At 39.5% G+C, this 19572-nt stretch overlaps 1 protein-coding gene across 1 annotated transcript in view; it reads left to right on the forward strand.

The window, feature by feature from the left end:
• The window catches only part of CDYL2 (chromodomain Y like 2), a gene marked incomplete at its 3' end in the record, with an annotated part of 60909 nt that overhangs the window by 24276 nt on the left and 17061 nt on the right, over positions 1-19572 (forward strand). Inside the window, exon 2 of the mRNA XM_081336034.1 lies at positions 3803-4397. Coding sequence (XP_081192160.1) covers positions 3803-4397 — 595 coding nt within the window. The remainder of the gene's footprint in view (positions 1-3802; positions 4398-19572) is intronic.

A 19572-nucleotide genomic window follows, 5' to 3' on the forward strand; every position in this document is an offset into this window, starting at 1 on the left:
CCCTCCACAGTATTAAAAATATACAAAAAAACATATTAGAAAAGGCTAAAAGGGGTGAACTAGGGCTTAAAATATGTGCTTTGCAATATAAAATCTTGAATAAGTTCCATTGTGAATTGATTTTGAATTATTATCATTTATCAACAGTTTCAGCATCTTCTGATCGTTGTATTTCTTTTACCAATTTCATTCATTTTTGGACCACTGCAAGCTTGTCTGTCTGTCTTCTATATTTGATTTGGTGTATTTTCAAAAACAGTCCAATTTCTATGATTCCATTCAAAATAAAAATATCCCAAAATATTGGATGTTTCCAAAATTTCAGAAAAAGAAGAGCTACGGTGCATTAGGACAGGATTTTCAGAGACAGGATTTTTGAGAAAGCTATGAGAGAGAATCTTGTCTAACTTAGAACTCCATAGCTTGGGTTGTACTTGGAAACTTTCATTCTTGGTGATCTACATTTCTTTCTTGGTAGCTTTTGTTATCATTCATGTCTGTTGTTTGTTATTCTCCCGTATTGTATATTTTACACTTCCACCGTCAAAGTCAAAGAGCCAAAGAAATATAAGCTGTTTAAGCCTCTGCAGTGATATATAAACTCCAGTACAGAAGCACAAAGTATAAGTTTTAAAATGCACATTATATGTTTTAAATTCACATTTAAAGTTCTATACTTTTAATTGAGAGTGCACAATATTATGCTTAAAAACTCTGCTAATGACATTCACTGAATGTCATTAATTTTTAATCATTTGTAGCATTCTTAAAAGCTACCACAAAACACCATGGGAGATCCTCACAGTTGTATCATATGTTACCAGAAAGGTTGGAACAATAAATTTGACCACCACACTCCCTAAAAAGTAGCTATGGTGAACCAGTAAATACTTTCTCTCAACTTAGAACCAGTTAAGAAAAAAATATTTTAAATATTCAAGTTCATAAAGAATTCTGGCATAAAGAGAGACGTCTTGTAGCATAAAAATCCATTCTCCCGTGCTGTTATTTATAGCTCTTTTTAAATCTCTCTTATTTTTTCTTAATTGCATTATATTATTTTTTTTATCTTTGTTTACTTGATTGCATGATTGTACACACCCAGAGTCATGTATGTAAGATAGGCAGCTATATAAATTTAATAAATAAAAGGGGAAAAAAAGAAAAATGTCACTAACTAGTTCTAACAATAAAGCATCTGTAGACAGGCATACGTTTTGTACAGCACAACTTGGTTACTCGAATCAACCCATGTTCTGGTTTTACCAATGGGTCACATCAAAAATAAAACAAATGCATTAGTTTTTGTGCACTAACCTACTAAATCTGTCCAAATCTAACTAACATTAGCATTAATGTTAATTAAAGTGAAAGCCAATATGGTGTAGGTAAGATTCTGGATTCACAGCAGGGAAAGAGCTAGTCTCCCTAGAAATTCTCTGGGGAAGTCTGAGTCAATCTCTCTTCTTAATATCACAACATATGGACAGATTCAACCATAGTTTAACTGGGAAACTGAATATTTTAGATCAAGCTAAATTCAAAAATGCTGGAGAATTCCTGGAAGCTTGGCACTCAGACAGATCAACCATCAATAGACATATGGAGATAAATCAGATTTACACATCATTCCAAACAGAACGATTAAAGCTAAGAAGGGGAAAAAAGCAGAACATGTCCTGGCCAGCAGCCAACAGATAAGCAGGGGTTTACTTCCAGAGAAACAATCAAGCAGAAAACAATATCCCAGTCAAGGAACTACCAAGAAGAAAATCACACTCTGCCAACACTGGCAGGGCAAGCTACTATATATAAATACAGGGAGCAAATCACACACACACCAGCACTGATGATGTTACCTAGTTGAGTAATGAAACATCTGCAAGCAAACCAACAAGCTCAGAGAGCATCAAGGACTCCACAGTGTGGTTCAGGGGTGAAGTTGCAATATTAGGAATGGTGAAACTCAGTTGCAAGTCTTCTCTTAGGTATTGAGGTTTCTGGGTCACCTTGGGAAGTCATTCTAGGTCAACTTTAAATAAAAATGAGCTCTGCAACAGCTGGCTGAATAACAATACCCATCACACCAGAGATTGATAGCAATGCCACATAAATTGGACAAAGACATTGCAAACACGCAGTCCTACAACCAAGTGGTACAAACATGAACCTGAACATCAGTTTATTAATTAATTGTTGATATTAAGTATTAATATTAATTTATTATTAGTTTAGGAACTAGCCCCTAGATCTTTAACTGGCCTGGTTAAGCATGTTGAGGAACCAACTTGATGTATATATCACTATTTTAAGCAACAATTAATTGTTTTTGTGCTTAAATTTTTATTTACTCCACCTACTGCAATATTAATTGCAGGGGGTTGGACAAGAAGATCGCCAAGATCCCTTCCAACTCTGTTCTTCTGTTACTCTGTTAATTTATTTTCAGCTCCCAACAATAAAAGCACTGAATAAATTCAAAGGCTGTGTACGTCTGTGTGTTTTACACTAGTTAGTAATTCACACCGTATTGTAGTTAAGCTGTCCTGGCTTGCAGATAACTTTCTTTGTATACCTTTGTGATTAAGTTTAACTACCTTAGACAGTTAAAAAGAAGAATTCGTTCTGCTGCTAAGAAGGAGTTGGGAATGTGTTTTGTAAGATGACTATGCATATTTTAAAAGTAAAGAAAACAGATGATATTTTTATTTATTTACAATTACAGTGCTGAATTGGATAGCATGGTTAATATATCCCCTAGTTAGATTAATGAGACAAGTTGTCCAGAATTGAATAAACGTCCTGTGATTATAGTGAGAACAGAATTTACTCTGGATGCAACCCGTTGTTTCTTTTCATGTGCAAATTAATCCCGATCAATTAATCAACTGAAATGCACAGAAGCCATTGGTTTAGACTTGTACATGTCAAGGTTGAAAATGTGCCTGGGGGCAAGGACACGAATGGAAGTCCTACCTCCAAAGAGTCCTACCCCTCACCACAAAGAGGCATGTTCAGAACCTTCCAGGTTGATGGCTAAGTTCTAAAGAAGGTGTCTGTCCACAACTGATTCAAGTTTGCTTTAAAACGAAACCTTGCAGTTCTCTGTCATCCACAGAAAATTTCAGAAGTGCTCAGGAATAGCCATTTGCAGAGAAACAAGGGGAGGGAAAGACACAAAATACGCTGTGATGCCAACAGTGTCTCTGAGCTTCTTCTATGTAACGCTGCAATGCAAGTACAAAAGGGCCGTCTTTGCCTTTTATCATCAAAATGATGCATGTTTTGTCATTTGGGTTTTCTCAGGGGAAGAAACGTCTCACAATGCACCCAGGAATATTTCAGAAAACAGCTCATAAACATCCCCTTGTCCTTTCCAGATTTTGAATCCTTACCTGGACAATTTCTTTATGGAAGTTTTTTTTATTCTTTAACCATGCCATAGCTTTGCTTATCAACTGAGTTGTTCTATCCCTATTCATATGCATATTTGCTCAGAAATAATCCCCACTGATGCCACTGAAATTCCCAAGTAGACATGCCTGGGATTACCAACTTTTATGTTGGTAAACTACCAGCCAGGCTAGAAGGAGGAATTGAGCAGGGATCTAGCTTGGAGCTCTCCCAGGATCCATGAAATCTTACCTGGTTGTTCCCAGGGGGAAAGCAAAGAGTCTGGGGAGATTCTTGTAACATAGATAACTAAAGCTATTCACGAATGGCTGTGGTTGCTTGCGCCTGACCCATTACTATTTTTCACCTGGCAGATTACCATTTTTCTTTTCCTTTGTTTTCCTATTAGGTTGAAAGGATTGTAGACAAAAGGAAGAATAAAAAAGGAAAATGGGAATATCTCATACGGTGGAAAGGTTATGGAAGCAACGAAGACACATGGGAACCAGAACATCACTTATTGCACTGTGAGGAATTCATTGATGAATTCAATGGACTCCACGTCACGAGGGAAAAGCGCACTAAACACGGGAAACAAGCCAACGTGCCCAAATTTTTACGAGAAAGCAGGGGGTCATCCCTGGACAAAATCACCCACAGACCCTCAGACTCTGGGAAAAGCAAAGGACTCTCCCACAAAAGGAAGCGCATGACCCCCACCTTTCAAAAGCCAAAAAAAAGCTATGGAGCGAAACCCGCCTCTTCCAACGACAGAGCCGCTAAAACCGTGTCGTACCGGACTACGCCAAGTGGCTTGCAAATCATGCCTCTGAAAAAGCCACATAACGGCTTGCAGAACGGAGATGCCCCTTTCGAGAAGGATTCCTCTCACTTGGGGAATGGCTCTCAAAAGGCCAGTGAGGAGCTAAACGAACCTGAAGGAGAAGCCAATTTGCCCGGCGTCCTCGAAGTCAACAATGAGACGCCCATCATGAATGGTATTGGTATGTGGATTATCTTTTTATGAAGCCGTCTTGATTTTTTTTTAACTTGGAATAGTATTGCAATAATGATGTAATACTTTGATTGATTGATTGTAGTGCCACCAAGTCATTGATGACTCTTAGCAACCATATAGATTTTTTCCCAGGGCAATCTGTCCCTAACTTGGTCCTTCAGGTCTTCCAACAATGCATCCATCACCACTGTGACTAAGTCTAGCCACCTTCCTGCTGGTTGTCCTCTTCTTTTTCCTTCCGCTTTTCTCATAGAGCCAATTTGGCCTAGTGGGCAGCAGGTTAGAAGTCAGGAGATTGCGATTTCTCGTCTCGCCTTAGGCATGAAAAGCCAGCTGGGTGACCTGGGACCAGCCCCTCTGCCTCAGCCCAACCCACTTCAGAGGGTGGCTGTTGTGGGGGAAAGGGATGGAGGAAAGACTATTATATATGTTCGCTGCTGGAGTTATTTATAAAAATAATAAAGGCAGGATAAAATCAAATAAACAAAGCTTAGAGCCTCCTCTAAATGGCTTTGCATTATTGGATGGATGGATGGATGGATGGATGGATGATCAGTTGGAGACTGAATGGCTAGGCCTCTTTTGTGTTGATCTGTCCTCAACCACAGTGGTCCAGGGTAGTTATGAAATCATGCAGTTGACTGAGTCTCCCATTTTCAGTGGTTTTCTGGAGGTATTTTGCTGATTTAAGTGAAGTGGACCAAGGCAGTCATAAAAGGGATTCCACTTGATAAAAGGCATCCACAAAAGAGACCTGGAAAAAGATGTAGTGACAACATCAGCAAGTATCGTGGCCCCAGTTGGCAAAGAAAGCTCCAGACCTTATTAGTTGGAAACATGTAGAAGAGGCCTTCATCCTGTAGTGGATAGACAATGGTTATATGATGAATATATTGGTGTTCTATGATGAATATATATTGATGAATATATATATATATGATGAATATATATTGGTGTTCTAAAGCCAAGCACATTTTATTTCTTTAGTGTCCTGATAAAAATTATGTGAAAATAGACTGCTGGTTTAGGATAATGTATCAGAAAAATTCAGTAGGTTTTCTCTTCATTTGGGATCCCTCTCAAACGCATAGGCTTGAATTTCTGTTTCTATTCTACTGTTTCATTTTAAGACTGAGTAGTTTTCTTCTCCATGGATCTCATGAATTCATCTCAGCTTTCACAACTCAGGAATTGGCTTGTTCTGTGATAGGTCCGGAGAAACGGCTGATAGTTCGCCGTCAGGAAGTAAAGAGGGCAGAAACTAGAAGATGATGTTTCTCATTGGTAGCATCAACTCTCTGAAACACCCTTGCAAGTAAAATCAAACTGTTCCCCTGCCTTTGGAAAGTGTCTTCCGTTCAAAATTAGCCTGTGTTTTATTTAATTAATGTGTTTGATTCCCTTATGATGTGTTAATTTGAGATGTTTTTAATTAGAAGAACTATAAGTGGATTAGGTTTACTTATACAGTATCTTGTAAACTGTTGAGAGCCATTCTTGATTGCAGGAGAATACGCATGCAATTAATTAAACTATGAGAATCACTGATTGACTATACTTTTTCTTACGCTATGCAATATACAAATCTTGTTATGGTTTTGGGTTTGTTTTTTTTAAAAAAAACTTAGTTGATCTAATCTTGGCCAAACCATTTTTAGAATTCAGAATGTTATTTCTGTGTCTTTTTAATCAACATTAAATGGGCCAAAAAATAAGATGGGAAAGAGAAAGTGGATGAAAGAATAAGAAGGGATCAGCAGTCCAATGATGGCAGAATCCCAACATGGATGAATTATTGTTTCACTGTGAGCATAACAGTCTGTGAAATCTGATCAAATAGCTTTATGCATGTTCATATATTGGTGTAAGTTGTCAATTCATTGAGTGACAAGGAAAGAAGTGTTTCAGTTCTCTGCTGGATCAGCAGCATGGATTTTTGTTCTGAGTGTTACAAAATGAGCCACTAGGATGTATTTAAGAGACATTCATCTCTAGGAGCTAAATAAATATGTAAAACTGTGCTTCCTGGATTACTATGGAAAGTTTTTGACAGCTGTGTCTAGACAAGAAGTGATAAAGATTTTTCCTGAAGGAGGCGGAGTTGCATTACTGAACATTTTCTCAAGGAAAATCTTCTGTTCTTGTCAAGTCCTAGTACAGGTAATCCTCGAGTTACAACAGTTCATTTAGTGACTGTTCAAAGTTACAATGGCACTGCAAGGACAGGACAGGGCAGAATAACAGAGTTGGAAGGGACCTTGGAGGTCTTCTAGTCCAACCCCCTGCTCAGGCAGGAAACCCTATGCCATTTCAGACAAATGGTTGTCCAATTTCTTCTTGAAAACTTCCAGTGTTGGAGCACCTACAACTTCTGGAGGCAAGTGGTTCCACTAAATAAAAATCAAGTACTCAAGATCAAGATCATTGTTTGCATTCAGGTTATATAGTTTTGCTCGGTCTTGGTCTGCAGCAACACATTCTTGAATAGAGCTTCAGAGCCAATGAGAGAAGATCAGTTGGCATGGAATTGTTGCTGTCTGAAATTGATCATGGTAATTCCACAAATATCTGATTGGTCTCTTTGAATGCTAGATAAAATTGACTTTTTGGATGATGGGCTCTTTCAGAAGGATCAACACGGTGCAGATGTTCAGCGGTCAAAGGCTGATTGGTTTAAACCAGAAGAAGATGAGGTCAGAGAAATAGCGGTGACCTGACGCTCATATGGGCAAACCATGATAAGCATACTACTGTTATTATACTGAGGATCATCTAGGAAGATTTGATGCTCTACATTAAGTTCTGTAGTGGAATAAGAATAGAGGTAAATGAGTAAGAATGCAGTAGAAAATCAAATGACTTGTGATTTGTATACTTCTCACATTAAGAGGAAGTTCACAAGCTCTCCAAATTCTGCAACAACACTATTGACATTAAAGCTTAGATCTTTTCCAGCTATTATATCTATGGTTATCTTTGGGCCAATTACTTGATTGTCAATATATTGTACTATTATTTTGACATCATAGTGTATCCATTTCATGATGAATTAGTATATAAATCCAGTTAGTACCTTGTCTTATCTAGATTATGCAATTATGATTATGATGAAGTTATTGTTAATGGTTGAATCCATACCTAATCATACTTAGCATGGACTTGATGAGACCATTAATATTTAACATAACTATGAGCAGCAAGTCCTGTTGATTTCATTGGGTCTACTCAAAGCATGTGCATTTTTGTTTGCCAACAATCCAAGAAAAACTACTGGTTCTCCTTTCATTTTCCAGATGTTGGGCACTATGCAACTTGAAACATCAAGGAAGTTTGCTATTTTTAGGTGGCTTTTGAGCCTGTTAACTGACAAAAGCTTTCCAGCACATATTCCGATGAAATATCCTCTTTTCTTTACACTCCTACCCCATTTGTTCCTTCAAAGCTTTATGCTTTCCTGCTCTCATTCAAGTCAGTTCACTCCTGCTGGTAGCCACAAAAGGAAGCTGGATTCTTTTATTTTCATTTTTATCCCCGCTTCTCTGAGGCAGATGTTTTCCTTGTGAGGTAGGATACCAGCCTGCATAGCTTGCTTTGCCCAACCAGGCAGTCCCATGTGCAAGAGCAGAGCCAAAAGGAGAAAGACAAGTCAGCAAAATGTAAGAGGCAAAGGAGAATCAAAGAGACCACCACTAGAAATAAGGGAGGGCAGAATTAATGCACATATTAATTAGCTTAATTCATTAACAGTGGTGCTAATTTTGTACCTGATTTTTTTAAAGCCACTCAAGGCCTGAGGTGAGCAGTGAATCAACTAAAACCTTGTGAAAGAGTGCAAAGAAGAGTGACAAAGATGATTGGAGCGCTGAAGGCTAAAACTTATGAAGAACGGTTGCAGGAATTGGGCATGTCTAATCTAGCGAAAAGAAGGACCAGAGGCGACATGATAGCAGAGTTCCAATATTTTAGAGGCTGCCACAAAGAAGAGGAAGTCAAAGTATTCTCCAAAGCACCAAAAGGCAAGACAAGAAACAATGGATGGAAACTGAACAAAGAGAGAAACAACCTAGAACTAAGGAGAATTTCCTGACAGTGAGAACAAACAGAGGAACAAATTTCCTTCAGAAGTTGTGGGTGTTCCAACACTGGAGGCTTTTAAGAAGGGACTGGACAACCATTGTCTAAAATGGCATAGGGTCTCCTACTTGAACAGGGGGTTGGACTAGAAGACCTCCAAGGTCCATTCCAACTCTGCTCTTCTGTTCTTCTGAAATAAATTGAGCATTTTGAGGAGAAATGTTTTTTTTAATTGGCTTCCTGCCAATCTTTGATTACATTCTGATTTTCTCCCACATCTCTTGTGGTCTGATTTCAAGGGGCAAATTTTGCAGGATGTTTCTTATCCAAACAAAGGACCCTTTTCAAAAATATTCGACCCTGGCAATTCAGATGTAAAAATAGCACTGGATGAGTACACAGTGGCTTAATATTTTTAACACGCTTGCTTTTACTCCTAGGACCTTTCATTGGAAGAGCATTCAAGATAGCATCTTCTGAATAAAATGAAGTGCAGGGCAAATATCCAGCCCAACGAAAATCAGTTCCTAAAATTTTGCTCACTGGCTTATTTGTTCTTAAAATCCACTTACCCCTGCAGCTACTTATAAAAGAAATTAAATTTCATGCATACAGCAATGTCCTTGCGACTTCTCGAGGATTTTACTTATCCTTCACATCTCCAAGCTAATTTGTCCAAGTTCCTCCTGCTGACTCTCTGCAGCTATTCATTATAATTGGTGGCCTTTGGGTTGGGATTGAATGAATGAGCTATTTGTGATGGCAGCAGCCATTTTGAAGTTCTCAAAAACCCCAAAGTATCTGTGAACCAAATTCCCTGGAAGGGAACCCTCACTTTGATGTTCCCAAATGAACTTCACACTCTTCCTGGAACAAAAGAGCTACTCTCAGCAATCCAAAACAAAAAACCCCACCTTCCTTGTCCATTCAATACACAGCTAAATAATAATGAGACTCCCTGGTCTACCCAATTTTCTGTGATGTGTTCCTCCCTTTTTAAATGTTCTTTATTACTTAGGAAATGTTGATATAGATCCACATCTGCTGACGGACCCTTTTGTCTCCAGATGCTGCTGCTGTCTTGGAACATCGGTTCCAAATTTCAAAAATAAGAAGAAGGGTAAAAAAGAGAAGGAGATATTGCTTGCAGTAACAGACATTGTGGAGAAGTAGAGGAAGAGGCAGAGAAGCAAAGTGGGGTACGACTGTCACCCTTTGCAGGCTGAGGCCTTTACACCAGGGGTCCCCAACCCCCAGTCCGTGGACCAGTACCTGTTCTGTACCAGCCTGCTACCGGCCCTGCAGAAAAGGCAACCCCTTTATAAACGGCAAGAGGCTGGAATGACGTCTGCCAAATTTATTACTACAAAAAACAAACAAGACACGAACCAAGATACAGGAGCTTTGAAACACTATCTGAGCAGTTGCTTTCAGCAAACCAGCCCTCCCCACACATTCCCTTTATAAAGAGTTCAGGGCGTGGCTTCTCTCTGCCTCCTTCCGAGGTGCCCCATTGCCTTCCTCTGTTTACTCCTGATTGACTGCTTCCTGCGTCGGGCGTCCTTGAACAGGGCCAGCTGTGGGTCATCTTCATCCACACTGTCAGGCTCACACAGCTGGGTCTCCATGGTGACCAAGTGGGAGGGGCCTGGCTGAGGGCTATCATCAGCAAGATCTTCAACCCCCTCAGCAAGGTCTTCAACACCCCCCTCCTCCTCTGATTCGTCCGACCCAACTGCCGAACCCACAGGCTGACCCTGAATCACAACAGTACCGAGCCGTGGCATGCCAGCAACCGGTCCGCACAAACAAGCAAAACCCCATCTGCGGGATGCAGGCAGCACACAAAACCACGCACTCTCCGGTCCGCAGAAAAACCTCTCTCCACAGAACCGGTCCCTGGTGCCCAAAAGGTTGGGGACCTCTGCTTTACACTTTAAAATGCAGTCATGCCGGAATCAAAAAGTCTAGTTCCCTCTGCAAATAAGCTCAATTGGCAGATGTGAGGCTTTTTCTGGTTGTCTCTAAGCCCATTCTGGCCCAGAGTTTGATAACATCCAGAACATCTGTTGTGGTTTCTTTGATTCCCAACTATTTTCTGACATCTTCTACAAGAACGCCTAGCCTTCTGCTAACTTCTTTCAGACAATGGAATAAAAAGTGGTTGTTTTCTTAAGCTTTTTTTGATGCTGTTGCTTTTTTTTAAGTCCTCACTCTTTCCATAGGTTTAACTCTCCCCCACAATTTGTAAACAAAAATCTGTTCTATTTCATATTTTTTTTAAAAAAACTAACGCAATCAAACTGACCCTGGAGGGGAAAAGGCCTTATTGAACCAATTGAAGATTTACAAAAGAATGCGAAGATTTTGGACTTTCCAAAAGGTTTCAGGAGATTAAATACATTTAAAAAATAGGATAAATGTAAAGCTGTGTAGACAGGAGACTTTCCTTCAATTAGCTATTAAAGAAGGATTTATTTTTACGTTTTATTTAACAATAAAATGGTGATTAGAGTGTTGATTTTTGAAAATTTCAAATGGGCTGAGTGTCCAGATGGATTTAATAAAATTTGAAAAGTTATTACAAACCTTCCCATTGGAAAGTGTTCATGATTTTGCATTTGGAGGAAAAACAACATAATAAGGAGAGACGTTGAAGCCTGGACAGTAGAGGGCACCAGAAAGAAAGAAAGAAAGAAAGAGCATATGGATGTATTGAGAAATACTGTATTTATTAGCAACGGACTCAGAAGTTAGCTTTTAAGATTTCTGCCATTATTGATAGATTTTATCATATGGATGTAACAAGATTGACAAGATTGAAGTTGGTGCAAATGTGGACTTAAAAATGAGAAGCTACAAGAAGGATATGGAAAAAGATGAAATATTGAATGTACAAATGAAATTGACTGAGGTTCTAATCACTAAAAACTAAATAAAAGATCAGAAGAACGATTTGGACAACCTTTAGAAAAGGGACTTAACTAAAAATCAGAAGGGTACTTTGGATAACCTTTTTTATTGTATTTACAAGAGAAATTCGTTAATGTTGTCAGTAATTTTGTGAGGAGAGACAAATGAAAATGAAAAGAAACCAATTCCATTTGGACAGTATTTGAAGGGACTAACAATTAAGATTGTTGAGAGCAAGTTTGTATTAGTTTTATACATACATGTAATCTTCAATAAAGGGACGCGGTGGCTCAGTGGGTTAGGACGCTGAGCTTGTCGATCGGAAGGTCGGCAGTTTGGCGGGTCGAATCCCGAGCGCCGCGTAACAGAGCGAGTGCCTGTTACTCGTCCCAGCTTCTGCCAACCTAGCAGTTCAAAAGCACGTAAAAATGCAGGTAGAAAAATAGGGACCACTACGGTGGGAATGTAACAGCGTTCCGTGCGCCTTTGGCGTCTAGTCATGCCGGCCACATGACCACGGAGACATCCTCAGACAAGCACTGGCTCTTCGGCTTTGAAACGGAGATGAGCACCAGCCCCTAGAGTTGGAAATGACTAGCATGCATATGCGGGGGAACCTTTACCTTTTTAATCTTCAATAAAACTACTTCCCAAAAAATTATTCAAATGGCTTCTGCTAGTAATCAAAGTCCCCATCAAACTTCTCTGCTGTCCTACATATATACCTTCACTTCCTGCTCCACAAATGCAGCCGTAGATACGAAGAAGGCATTCTTTTTCTGCCTCTTAGTTTCTTAATCACCCATTGTTAATATTTGGCTACTCTCTGCTATTAGCTCAATTGCATTATGCTTCTAAACCGCTGAATATTTTTGCAACAGATCACAAAGTTCTTTAAAACACTAGTCATTTGTCAAAATGTGGTTTTTGAATCAGTGAAAAGTGACAGAAAGCTACAAACTTATATGTGCAGACTCACAGGCATATATTTATTTATTTATTTATTATTGGGACTTATATGCCACCCTATCTCCCGAAGGACTCAGGGCGGCTAACAACAATAACATACAATAATACAGAAGTTAAAATAAATATTAAATTAAAAATTAAATTAATGGCCCCTGTAGAATAAATTAAAATTAAAATAAATTAAAAATTAAAGTTAAAAATTAAAAACATAATTAAAATCCCCGTCAGTCCAGGTCAGCCAGGTGGAAAAGGAGTGTTTTGAGGCCGGGCATTAACAAAACATGTGATTTCTATTATTGTGTACAGCAGTCACTTAAAATCAAGCGATTGCTTTAGGTTGCAGGAAGATAAAAATGGAATAAATCAATAAATCTATATAAGAGAATATTTGTAGCTCGGGGTTGACCTGTGAAGTCCTTGGCATTCTCTGAGCCGGGTTGTTTTCTTGCAGACGTTTCATTAACCAACTAAATAACATCTTCAGGTTGACTAGGTTAACTAGGTTAGATAACTAAGTGCACCAGGTAGTATCCTTCTGTTTGATTCTGAAAATGTAACCTTAGTTGGGTAATGAAACGTCTGCAAGAAAACAACCCATCTCGGAGAGCACCAAGGATTCTACAAATAAATAAATATTCCCCTTTTCTTAAACTGTGCATTGGGAAATGGCGGCACTTGTTTGATTCAGGATTATTCACTACATCATTATTAATTCAATACAGTCAACATCATCATGTTGTTGCATAGTGGACAATCACTTGACTATCAGCCAGCAGTGTGCAGCAGCAGCCAAAACAGCTAATGCAATCCTGGGAGAGGCATAGAATCAAGATCATGCAAAGTGATATTACCGCTTTATAAAGCCCTAGTGAGACCACACCTGGAATACTGCTGCCAATTTTGGTCACCATATCACAAAAAAGATGTTGAGAGTTTGGAAAAAATTCAGAGAAAAGCAACTAAGATGATCAAGGACCTGGAGAGCAAAACAAATGTAGAACGGCTGCAGGACTTGGGTCTAGCTAGTCTAAAGAAAAGAAGAAATAGGGGAGAGATGATAGCAGTGTTCCAGTATCTGAGGTGCTGCCACAAGGCAGAAGGGGTCAGGTTGTTCACCCAAGCACCAGAGGGAAGGACGAGAAACAGTGGCTGGAAACTGATCAAAGAGAGAAACAACTTGGAATTGAGGAGAAACTTCTTGACAGTGAGGACAATCAACCAGTGGAACAGCTTACCCCCAGAAATTGTGGGCGCTTCATCACTGGAGATTTTTAAGAAGAGACTAGACAATCACCTTTCTGAGATGGTATAGGTTCTCTTGCTTGAGCAGGGGGCTGGACTAGAAGACCTCCAAGGTCCCTTCCAGCTCTATTCTATTCTATCATCATCTGGGTAGCTGTTCAAAGAAAGGGGGGGAGAGCCATTAGAAGATGCTCTCCATTGCCTTGGATTTCCTTCCTTGTAGCAAAGAGAGAACATTGTCCTATTCTCTCTGCGCACAACTTTGATCCACCGTCCGTCATCACCATCTGTTGTTTTAGCGAACTTTGAGGAGACTGTGCAGTTTAAGTTGCTGTTGGCTTAGGTGTGTGTTCAATGTTTATTTAATGCACAGCAGGCCATGCCCACCACCGTGTGTTGCTAAGCTCTCTGTTTTTTACTTTGCACAATTAAAATAAATGACCTCCTGCAGGTGAACTATTGCTTGAATGCCTGTCAATGGGGGTTGCTGGCTGAGCTGAGGCTGGGTTGGTGTGTGTGTGGGGGGGAGGCTGCTGGGAAGCTTTCCGCCTCTTTATTCGCTTTTCAACCACTGGGCTAGTTGCCCAGCTTTCAGCAAGTGAGGAAACAACCAATTATAACGATAAGCTGATTGATGAAAAGGCTTATGTTGTGTTGCATTTCCCTCAAGGATTAACCCCCCTGCCCTCGTCTGTTACACGCCTGTGTTGCCAGCAGCTGTTGCTTCCTCTTCAAAAACAAGTCGATACCCATCACAAGAAGCCCACAAGTCTATTTTTCTTCCAGTGCCCGGTTCGTTTGTCATGGCTTTTCCCCCAAGCAACAGCAGATTTTTAGACAGTTTTAAGTGAGTTTCGGTTTCGTTTATAACTTCCAGAGCTAGTTAGTCTTCCTTTCTGAAAGTCGTAAATGCAACATCTGGTCATAAAGTTACTGTTTCATAACTGTTGCTGCTGCGAATAGATGCTACACGAGGCAGTTGCTTAGCGAGGTCCACCTCTAAAGTCAGTTGATATCTGCGCATTGCGAGTATTTAAGATTTGAAGAGTAGCTCTTCTAATGGAAGAAGGATGACTTGAGCTGAATGCTTAGTAGCAAATATTCTTTTACAAGAGAGGAGGGGGCAGCTTCTCACAGTGAGATCTGTAGGGAGGGTCAGAATTGACCAAGGTGGCAGACAGGGTGTGTTGTGACAAAAGACCTGGCGCTTTTGTACATGTAGTACAAAAGAAGTAGTAGACCAGAAGAAACTGGAGAACATCAGGTTTTTGCTCCTTCTCTTTGTCCCCTTCTGTGTTTTCACTGTTCTGCTTGTTGCTCAGAACTGGCCAGGACAGAGATAAAACCTTATCTTGTGCTTGCAAATCGATATATGGGAGCCGAAGCAAAATTTTGCAACTTGGGATGTCCCTCTTTCGTGCTGAAGCCACTAGAAATGGTCCAAAGTACTGCATTATGTTACCCATGCTCCATTATGTTCCCTCCAGTGCAACTCATTTCTATGGAAACACAGCATGATCCATCTTTGGGGAGAGGGGATTGAGGAGGTCTTTTTGGTTCATTATTTCTCTAAAGTATTGTTTTTCTGCTTGGGTAAACTCTGGAGTTTCCCCAAGCTGTCCAATTTCTTTCCATTGTTACTTAGCCTGTTGTTTTATGCAGGCTTTTGTTATCCTTCAAACTGAATCCATTGTTAGAGGGTATATATGATGATTATCCGAAGAGTGTATTTTGAGACTGGAAAGGAATATTCCCAGAGTGAATTGTTTTATCAGGTTTACCAAAGTGAGTTCGTGAAGGTTCGTGTTCCCAAGAGAGGTGGTTCTCAAAAAACATCTCGCAAAATTTCAATAAATTGCTGTTTTTTCCAGGAACTGTCAGAGAATTTTGACTTTAGGGTATTTTCTCCCACTTTTACTTTCTTTATCCTTTATAAAGAAAGGAAAATTTTCTTCAGCAGGGGTGTCTTGTACCTCACACCAATGGCTTTTTTTTTTACTTCTAAACATGCCACAAAGGGAAAAAAAGTCCTTTCTTTATTTTTCCATGCAGAGCTTTAGGTTTTCCTGATATTTTTGAAACAGTATAATGTACATGGTGTCAAGGAGTACGCTGGCACCAAAAACCCTTGAACAAGCCTGTCAAAGAATGTTTTTTTTTCAAATTGCCATGTTTAACAACAGAAGTAGAAAATTCTTAAATACTGTACATAAGGATCAATTGTGTGAACTACATTAAATTAGTGTAATTTAATTTTTACAGGGTTTAACTACATGAAACCTTGGTTTTGTCCTACCCCACACTCTGTAAGGTACCTAAACTCTGGTGTATTTGTGTCTGTGTGGGTGTATTGGAGAGAGACCAGCAGAGCCGGGGGAGGAGTCAAGCAGGGCATTAGTTTAGAGTCTCTACGTAGTCACAAGAGGATTAAGTCTAACTCTTCTTGAAAGCTGTTGACCCTTATCTAGTTTTACCTAGGTTCAAACTGTTAGTCTGAGAAAATTCCTGTGCATAGGCTTGAGCAATAAATCAGTAATTTTGAGCCCTCATTTGTGGACCTGGTTTTTTGCACCTGAGTCTGTTTTTGTCTATGTGTATCATTGGCATGGACTGTCCAGAGCTGCTCTGTGAGGGAGGTGGGTGGTTTTTAAATACAACATAAAAATAAATGTATAAAACTGAGGTAATTTCTTTGACCTCTTTTATTAAGATTTCATCATTAAAATAATGAGATAAAAAAGGCATATTTCATCTATTCTCATGTTAGAACCATGTTCTAAGGCAGGGGTCTCCAACCTTGGCAACTTTTAAGACTTGTGGACTTCAACTCGCAGAATTCCTCAGCCAGCAACACTGAAGTCCACAAGTCTTAAAGTTGCCAAGGTTGGAGACCCTTGTTCTAAGGCATGATTTTTCAAACGTTTTCAGACCAAGGAAAACTAGTTTAGAAAATTAGTGTTTTTCTTTTTTAAAAAAAAATAATCCCAGAATATCTGATCTGGTGGTAAAGTTCTAATGATACTAAATTGGCCTTGGGTGCATTCTGATTGTAACCATTGTTGTTGTTTTTAATTTATTTTGCCCTTAGTTTTTCACAGCAACTCCTCACGTTCTCGTAGAGGAGTAAATTTTAAAACTCTTCCTGTTAAGGGAAAAAAGAGTTTTCAGCTCCTTGGACTCATATTGTTTGGTGTGATTTACCACTGAGCTTTGGCATGCTTTGATCCAATCTCTTCCTTGCTAGATTTTCACATCAGTGTTAGTTTGCAAACTATATGGTGATGAGCTTCAGAGGTCCTCACTTTCCGGACAATGCAATGCCCCAGCAAGAGCCTGGAGAGTCTTAATTTAAGACAGACTGAAAGAAGATCCTGCGAACAGCTATACATTAGCATTTTCACATCCCCGGTAAAACTTTTTCCTACATCCCCGGTAAAACTTTTTCCAGCTGCCCCAATGGCAGAAATTGTTGTGGTTACAGTCCCAAACCAAGCACTACACACTATTACTTTTCCAAGCAATGAAAGGAGCAACACAGTCCTAGGGAATGATGGTCACCGGTCAAGATGTGGGGAATGACCTTCTGTGACCAAGCCTTATGAGATCAACCCATATATCTTAATTAGGTGGCATTAAAACCCTGGACAAAATGAATTCTGGAAGAGGAGACACAGCAAGGACTATATTCTTATACCCTGACACAAGGCCTGAAGTGATTAGCTGATCACAAGGACACAGAAAGTGTCCAATTCTTTGCATCCATCTATTGATCATCTGAATTTTTGCAACTCATCAATGCTGGCAAACAATTTTCCATCCTGCTTCTGGTCATAGTGGAGTATTGAAATACAAGATATTGATGGGGGGTATTTTGATTCCCACCCCAGTGCTTTAAATCCAACTGTCCAACCTTGAGGTCCATGGGCCACATAAGGTCCAGGACAGCTAATAATTCAACCTCACAAGAACATGAACTTTTAACATTATTATTTGATTTATATACGTTAGCTATGTTATATATTTTATATGTGGCCCTAGGAAATTACTCAGTGCAGCCCAGGCAAGCCAAAAGGTTGGTCACCCATGTTTTAATTGAAGTTAAAATATTAAAAAATGGGACTTTGCCATTTTCCATGGGGAATTTAAAAGGCTTTTGAATACTGGCCAGAGAGCTAAAGCAAATAGTTTTTAACTCTGGTGGATTTAAACTCTGCTTTTTATTTCTACTTTTCACAATAATCTATAGAGCAGATTAGATTGGTCTGAGGAAAAGCTATCACTTTTGATCGTGTTTGCCAAGTCATAATACTTCGGTAGAGGTGGAAATAGAGTCATCTCACTTGAGATGTTTTTTCTTCTCTCATGGACTGCATCTTCAGTGCAACAGATTAAATGCCAATGTTTTTCCCAGCGTGGTTATGAAATGTTACACTTCTCTGTCATTCAATTTATAACCCAACACTGCAAACATGCTTCAGTGTACAAGGCTTTATGTACACACTTTATCCACTTTTGCATTGTAAAGAAAGCCTAGTGAAAAACAAATATCTGAACAATTCCAGCTCGCAATTTTAACTAGGAGAAGCAGTGATAAGAAACGGAGATTACATGGAAGTCACTGGTGCAGGCTTGTTGCAGGATGTGCATGACCAAGGAAAAAGTCTTGCTAGAAGACTCCCAAAGCGATCAGATCTGCAAAACAGAACCCACATTTTACTGTGAAGGACGTGCTGAAACATTTTAATTAGCCTGGAGTCCCTTCCTTCCTTCCTTCCTTCCTTCCTTCCTTCCTTCCTTCCTTCCTTCTTTTGCTTCTTTCTTTTCCGTCTTTCCTCTCCTCCTCTGTATCCCTTCTTTCTCTCTCCCTTCCTTCCTTCATTTTTCTTTCTTTCTTTCTTTCTTTCTCTTCTTTCATCCTCTTTACAGACAAAAAGAACATTTTCAAAAGTGCATAACACAACAGAATTGCTCAGACTGAAACAGCAGAAAAGATGTTTTAATCGCATTGAGGGATGCAAAGATGGAGGTGGTCACAGGAGTAAAGAGTTTTACAACATGGGGGTCAGGGCTAAATTAAAAAGGTCTGCTTTTTTACTAGATTCCCTCCAATTTCCCACTCAGAATGAGAACACAAAGCTGGAATGTTCTTGCCAGACAATTGGAAAGAAGAAGCATTTTCTCCAACCGCCTCATAAAAGTTATTGTGTGCAAAAGAAAACCTTAATGAGCCTGAAACATTTTGGAACAAACGGTTTTGGATTAATGAAACAAATCTTGAATTGTTAGCCAAAACCCCACATGAAAGTCTTTTCTGGGCGGAAAGCATACGTTTTTGAAGAAAAGAACACCTTGCTAACCATTAAGCATGGACATTGTTTTATTATAGATTGAAGCAGGGGCAAAAAAATTAACCTACAGTGTGGGTACGAGGAAAAATGGATTCAACTAAATAACAACGTATCCCAAAAGCTAATGTCTCGATCAGTGAGGAAATTGAAGCTAGAAAGAAGCTGGATATTTCAGTTCCAAGTCAATGATGAAGTATTTACAGGAAACAAAGGTGAAGATTTTGGAGAGTGTATTATTGAAAGCCTATTGGTAAGATCAGAAACAGCGCATGCAGGAAGGTTTCAGAATATTTCTGTGCCAGAAGAGCTCAGCAAAGACCAGTGAGAGAAAAAATGAAAAGCGAGAACTGAAAGATTTTTAGCTGGCCATAAGAAACATTTGGCAACTAGTCATCTTACCCAGAAGGCATTACAAAGTATTGACTGAAAAGGTGTCCTGACCTCTGCACTTCCTGTGGTCGCAAGTCCCGGCAGAATTCTTGACAGGTTTTTTCAGAAGTTACCTATAAAGGAGAAAGACCCAGGTTTTCCACTATTTGAAGGGCTGCCACAAAGAAGAGGGCATCAAACTATTCTCCAAAGCACCAGAGGGCAGGACAAGAAACAATGGTTGGA

Source organism: Vipera berus (assembly GCF_964194415.1).
Source record: "Vipera berus genome assembly, chromosome: 10".
NCBI lineage: Eukaryota > Metazoa > Chordata > Lepidosauria > Squamata > Viperidae > Vipera > Vipera berus.